Source organism: Elephantulus edwardii, unplaced genomic scaffold, assembly GCF_000299155.1.
Source record: "Elephantulus edwardii isolate Elephantulus edwardi_28Jun2011 unplaced genomic scaffold, EleEdw1.0 scaffold00128, whole genome shotgun sequence".
In the NCBI taxonomy this organism is placed as follows: domain Eukaryota; kingdom Metazoa; phylum Chordata; class Mammalia; order Macroscelidea; family Macroscelididae; genus Elephantulus; species Elephantulus edwardii.
In genome coordinates this window covers 9,381,144-9,388,312 of record NW_006399878.1, presented here as the reverse complement: position 1 = coordinate 9,388,312, position 7,169 = coordinate 9,381,144, and the positions used below count along the sequence as shown (strand labels likewise).

General features: G+C 38.9%; 1 protein-coding gene across 2 annotated transcripts in view; it reads right to left on the bottom strand.

The window, feature by feature from the left end:
* Window positions 1-1,633, bottom strand: part of DLC1 (deleted in liver cancer 1) — a 563,336-nt gene extending 561,703 nt beyond the window's left edge. The window contains exon 1 of one of the 2 annotated variants that reach the window (XM_006893561.1): window positions 563-1,633. In XM_006893561.1, the coding sequence (XP_006893623.1) occupies window positions 563-1,579 (1,017 nt within the window). In that variant the 5' untranslated portion in view covers window positions 1,580-1,633. The remainder of the gene's footprint in view (window positions 1-562) is intronic. The other variant, XM_006893560.1, reaches the window with a different exon arrangement.
* Between the last annotated feature and the right edge of the window lie 5,536 nt (window positions 1,634-7,169).

Sequence of the window (7,169 nt, the reverse complement as noted above, 5' to 3'; positions counted from 1 at the left end):
TTTTGTGTGAGTGTACCGTCAAATCAGATCTGACTGGTACAGGAGGAGATTGTCCCTCCTTTTCCCGGCAGAGCATCTGGTGGATTCAAACCATGTGCCTCTGGGATTGTAGTTGCAGCTCCTTGCCACTAGGCCACCTGAGCTCCCCAAAAATAACTTTTTGAAAGGAAAAAATTAGTTCAATGGATGACATGATAAAAAAATAAGTGGCTTTCCTTCGAAAACTTAGGGATCATGTTTCATATAGGCCTCTTGCCATACAATTCAGTGGTTATTTAGTTCCTCCTGAAGATAGCGATAGCAACTCTGTCTTCAGGCACACCACCAAGAGAAAATGCTCTCCATTACGATACATGTTATTAGTGAAATGGGTAAATCATTAAATTCTAATTTTTCTATGTATCCAAGAGTTCACTAATGGAGATATTCTTCAAAGTTATGCAACTGCAGTACAGAAAAAAATAAATATCCAAATATCTCTCTAATCCATGCAAAATAACAAACAATAAAAACAAGAATATTTACAAAATATCTAAAACCAGATGCTTTTTGCATGTCCTACCTTTCTTTTGCGAAGTCTGACTTGATAATCTGCTGGTTCCTGGGTGGTCAAACCATCATCCTTTATGTGTAAACACGGCATGCCATCTCCTTCCTTGACTTTGAGAAGACTTCTGTTTTGCTGTTCTGAGAAAGCACTCTCCTCCAGGCCATTTTCAGCTGACATTCCACTGGGGCAGAAAGGAGCCTGCAGAAGGCAGCTTCCATAGTTTGCTTGTAATAAAGGTGGTCCTCTCTCGGAGCAAGGAGTAGCAGAGGACTCACTGAGGAAGTTTCTTTCACCTCCATCTTTAGGGAGGTCATTTTTCCTTCGCTGCTGAGCAATTACAGCAGAGTTAAGCAACTGCTTCTCAGGCACGATCTTTTTCACCTTCAAAGAATCACATGTGTTTACTTGTGATGTATCTTTTATGTCACATAAGTTTATGTCATCAGAAAGCGCCAGGCTTCTCCTTATAGTATCAATAACTTTTCCTTCCTTCATATCTTCTACTTGATGTAAATCAGGGTCACTCGCCATTATCCAGGAGTTACATGAATCTTGGTTAGTCTCCGTCACGGATAGGGTCTTTACCGAGGAACCTGATCCTGCGATGTTATGTTGGTCTGAGATTTTATGCCCTTCAGTAGCTATAATCTGTTTATGATCTACAGAATATAAATCTGAATCTGTATCTTCATCAGAAACATGCACTAATGTCTCTGTGCTGGCCTCCAGAGAAAGAAACTGGTCTTCACCTTCGTGACTGTCATTGTCATCCACTTCTTTTGCAACATGACCCATTGGCCTCCCAGAGAAATCTCTCAGCTCAGACCTGTCATGACAGCAGTCTGGTAAAGATACACACTTCTCCTTGCGGTCTGCATGTAGAGTTGCATCTTTTTCCATGCTTTCCTGCACGCTGTCAGCGGCTAGTCCATGATGACATGCTGTGTTCAAATCATCAGAATTAAATGGCAACCCCATCCATTGGGTCACATGCTCTTCCCAGCTTCTCTTTCTGATGGCCGCAGACATGTCATCGTAGTTTAACACCAGACAGAAAGATGCATTCCAGACAAGGTGAAACGAGATGGACCTTGGTAAAAGATGACTTCAAACTCAGTGATAGAGGAAGAGAGTGAGTTTTCTCATTTTCCACCTATTAAAGAATTTAAAAAGATATAGTTAAGGTTACATTTCTAAAGAGTCAACATATATTTGGGAGAAGAGAACATTCATTTACTCTGGTAAGAGATATATATAATAAAGCTTATGCTTAGTAACTTTAACATTGCTTATATAAACACAGCCATAAATCATTACCTTTTAACATAAAAATGAATTTAAAAGTTAATGAATAAATAAAAACCATAAAGATGTAGACTAGTTCTATGATATTCATGGATATACTTTCTTTTTTAATTTTTCTCAAGACAGACTTAACTTGTCCATAAGATCTCAGCATTCTGAAACTCAAAAGTCTCATCAGAATGCTGTTCTTCTGCTAATACTCTATTTGTCTAATCTTTATTATGTTGTTGCTTTAAAGGAGAAACTTTTTAAAAATTTCTTTATTTTTCATTTCAATGAACATCTATAGAGATTTTGGAATTCCATTCATTCATTGTTGCACCCCTCTCCCCGCACCCCCCCCCCGTTTGCTCCTCTCCTTCAAACGCAAAAGAAAAACTCAAAAGGAGAAACTTTTAAGTGTGTGAAAAATTCACTGTGTTTTTGAGAATGTTTTTCATTAAGAAGTATTCTAAAATTAGCTGAAAAAAATGTATTTACTATTTCTGGTAAAAAAAAAATCATTGGCAACTTTTAAAGACATTTCTCAACTAATGGATAAAGCTATAGATATGTAGCATTTAAAATTCATTAAGAAAATATTTGTATTGTAATTGTTGTTGTAGTTATATGCCACCAAGTGGCCTGTGACTCATAATGAGTCTAGCTCTGCATCCTGTCCTGTACTGAGCCAGTCTCTGACTCTGACACGTCTACCCCTATTTCTCCAGTTACTGCGTCAATCCATCTAATCCGAAGTCTTCCTTTCTGGTACTCTCCCTTCACCCTTCCAAGTAAGACATCCTTCTCCAAGGATTGGTCCTTTCTGGCCACATGTCCAAAGTATGTGGGACAAAGCTTCAAAATCACATCTCCAAGGAGAAATTTGCTCTCATACTTTCCAATACAGACCTGTTTGTTCTCTTGGTGGTCCATTGTATGTTCAATACTCTTCTCCAGCACCATAACTCAAAGGCATCGGTAAGTTCTTCTTCTGTCATCCTTAGCCATTGTCTAGGTCTCCGATGTACAGCAAGTAATTGCAAGGACCATGGCCTGAATAAGACATATTTTAATCACTAGATTGAAGCCATTACTCGTTAGCATTTTGGAAAGGTCCCTGACAGCACACTTTTCCAATGAAATTTGTTTTTTGACTTCCTGACTGTTGGTAGGGCCAAGAGTGTTGATTGTGGAACTAAAAAAGCAGAAATTATTAACAACTTTAATCTCATGTCCATCTATCATGGTTCTGTTAACTGGCCCAGTGGTAAGATTCTTTGTTCTTGATGTTGAGCTTCAATCCATATTGAAGATTACAGTCCTTGACCTGCTGCAAACACTTCAGGTCCTCCTCAGTTTCAGTGAGCAAGGTTATTTCATCTTCATAATGTAGGCTGTTGATAAGTCTTCCTCCAATCCTGTGCCACATTCCTCTTCATAAAGCTCAGACTTCTGAATGATCCATTCCGTATACAGATTGAAAAAGTGTGTCTTGATGCATTCCTTTCCTGATTTTGAACCAGGCAGTGTTTCCCTGCTCTGTTCTGAGGACTGCTTCCTGGTCTAAGTACAGATTTCATATGAGTACGATCAAGTATTCTGAGATTTCCACTCTTCTCAGGGTTAGCTAAAATTTGTTATGATCCACACAGTCAAATGCCTTTGCACAAAGAAACACAGATAAGACATTCCTCCTGTACTCTCTGCTTTCAGCCAAGATCCATCTGACGATAAGGTCTCTAGTGCCATGACCTCTTCTAAACTCAGCTTGTATTTGTGGTTATTCTCTGTCAATGGATTGTTCCAGTCATTTTCTTTATAATCTTCAGCATTTTCAGATTCAGGATTTTGATTGTGCGTGATATTAGTGGAAGAAAAGTATTCCTTTAGCTTACATGCTTTTCAGATTTACTTTTTTGAACAGAAGGAATTAAAGAAACGTATTCTCTGGTTTGAATTGCTAAAATCACCAGGGAATTATGTGTGCAAAACTCAAGCTATAACAATAGCAAATGTAATGTAGAATTGTGTAAAAGAACCGATTGCTGTTGTGACGTGCCATCGAGTAGCCTGTGACTCGTAGTGACCCTATATACACCACCTCTGAAGCCTGCCCTGTTCTAAGCCAGTCTCATTGACTCCAACACACCAACCCACATTGCCTCAGTTACTATGTCATTCCATCTCATCCAGGGTCTGCCTCTTCTGGGCTGTTCCTCCACTGTTCCAAGCATGATGTCCTTCTCCAAAGATCAGTCCTTCCTGGCCAGGTGTCCAAAGTATGTGAGACAGAGCTTCAAAATCTTAGCCTCCAAGAAGAAACTTGGTTTCACCCTCTTTAAGATAGACTCACTTGTTTTCTTGGTGATCCATGGTATATGTTCAAGACTCTTTTCTAGCACCACAACTCAAAGAGTCAATAAAGATTCCAAACAACCAGGATTTGTTTACTCAAAGAAGTGACTAACAAATGGAATAATCTAGTTTAGGTCATGTATGGACTCAGAAGGATAGTATATATCATACACATACCTTAGGATAAAACTGTTTCTATGTACAATTATTACTCCTACTAGCAGGGCACTCTGGTGGCCTAGTGGTAAGGGGCTGAGCTGCCAACCTGAATGCACACAATTGAAACCCACTAGCTGCTCTGCGAGAGATAGATGGGCAATCTCCTCCCATGATATTTCTTACCTCTGAAAACCTGCTGGATGAGTCATTTCTGACTCACTGGTACCTAACAATAACAATAACAATAACCAGATCAGAAGCCTTGGTGGCTACTAACTGAAAGGTCGGGAGTTCAAATCCACCCACTTGTTACATGGCTTGATGATCTACTCTCTTATAAATTAAAAAAATCAAACCAAGGGCAGTGCCCTTGGGCCAGTTCTAATTCAGTAATCCTCCATATAGTTTCTGGGGTTATAAACCTTTATAGTATGGACAGCCCATCTTTCTCCTGTGTAATTGTTGGGGGGACTTGAATTTTTAAAATTTCAGTTAGTTGAGCACCATAATGAAATAAACTACCAGGGATTCTCCCCATAAATAGTACAGCGTAGAGAACTTTTGAGCAGTTCTACTTTGTCATGTAGGGTCACCATAAATTGGAATCGGCTCCCACCTCTGTTGCACACAGCAGTAACTACTACTAGCTCTAAGGTGTTTTTGAATCATTATTGCTGTGTCAGGAAGACCACAGTACAAAAATTCTTTACATACATGATCCCATTTAATCATAACAACTAAAAATGTTGTTGTTGTTTGTTGTTATGTGCTGTCGAGTCGCTTGCGACTCATAGCGACCCTATGTACAACAGCCCTAAACTCCGCTCTGTCCTGTGCCAATCGCACTGTCTCTGACACTCCCATCCTAATTATCCCAGTCACTGAATCAATCCACCTCATAGAGGGCCTTCCTCTCCTGCACTTCCCTCCACCCTCCCAAGCATGATATCCCTCTCCAAGGACTGGTCTCTCCTCACAACATGTCCAAAGTATGTTAGACGGAGCCTCAGAATCCTTGCCTCCAAGGAACCACCCAGTTTAACCCTTTCCAGGACAAATCTGTTTGTTTTCTAGCAGTCCATGGTATTCTCAATACTCTTCTCCAGCACCACAGCTCAAAGGCATCAATTCTCCTATCCTCCTGGGTCACTGTCCAACTCTCTGATGCATAACAAGTGATTGCGAAGACCATGGCCTGTATCAGACACGTACCATCAAATCAGATCTGACTGGTACAGGAGGAGATCATCCATCTTCTCTAGCAGAGCATCTGGTGGATTCGAACTACACACTTTTGGGATTGCAGCGCAGCTTCTTGCCACTAAGCCACGAGAGCTTCCTTAAAAAATGTAGTTCCTCTAATTATCTGGAAACTGTTGAATATTAGAGAAATGAAATAATCTGTGCAGGGTTATAAATCAGGACTCAAAGTAAGCCTTAGATCTAAAGACCAGGCTTTACGTTAAAAAGCTTCAAGTATTAGGAGATTCTACTGCTGCACATCTCTTGCTCTTCACAGTAATTCTTGAGTATGTATAAACTCTAAACATTTCAGGCATGAGTTCAAGTTAACCAAGGAGAAAACAAAAATCCAAGAGAACTGGGTCTATTCTTCAGAACTTTAGACTTAATCTCATTAGCCTTTAAGAAGCTAAACTTGTAAACTTCTATTAAAATTTTCCTATAAAAAAAAAATAAGGGCAGAATCGTAAATAAATTCTATGTATTTGTGCTTGTTGTCCAAAATTATTTAATCCCTTAGTTAAAGGAAACAAGTTGTAACAATGTAAACGCAATCTCATAAAATAACATCTAATCCAAATATTGTCCCATAATATAATCAAATAACTGGGCTATAAAAGAAAACTCATTCAACAAGCAGACATTGAATATTTACTCCACACAAGAAGCTGTCCGCATATAACCTGGACTGGCCTGTAGATTCCGGCAATGAACAAGATAAAGTGATGTGCTGGTGTAGGGACACTTCAAACTGTTCAAAAGGATTTCCAAGCTATTTTGACTAAGCATATATCCAAAAGGTGAATATCCCCATCCTGAACTGAGAAGGAATGTAGCTAGAATTCTGGTATTCCATCTTGACTGAATAGCTTCCTGGATAATATCTGGCTCCCTCAAAAGTCTGTGACCATCTTTGAAAGTGGTCACCATTCAGAGTTTCCATGTGGGCATTCACTTTGCACTCAAAAGAAAACATAAAGTCACTGAATTCCGTGCATAAATCATTATCGTGTGGGAGGCTATGGAAAGTGGAAAAAACTCATAGATGTAGGCCAGAAAATTTCTGCTTTCATGGGCAAATTTGGGTTGTAATAGGGTGGTTCTGCTTTAGATGCTTTCTTTTCTTTATTTTTATCCAGTGTAGAGAGAGCGGGCTAACTTAAGAAATGCCAAGTGGTATTACCATGTCGTTTCTAAGCCACATTTTACATTTAAGTTGAACCTGAATTCTAGAATGAATTCTTTTATAGTGAAGAAAGAAGATTTTTTAACCCCTTAAGGACTAGATTACATATATTTTTTTTCCTTTGAGGTCTTAAAATAATATTAAATAACTTCTTCACTCAACTCTGACAAGTAGGTGTCAGATAATGTGAACAGAAGACAGCATAACAAGTTCTGAGATGATCTCACTATAAAGAGATTTTAAGTTTGGTGATTTGAATATATTAACTCTTTCCATCCTCATTTCTCTTCTAGTTACTTTGACATTTCCAAATCATTCTTGTGAATGTGTCAGTGTCTTTATTTTCATTACACAGGAATTTCTAACTATAACATAATGGCCATCATTGCA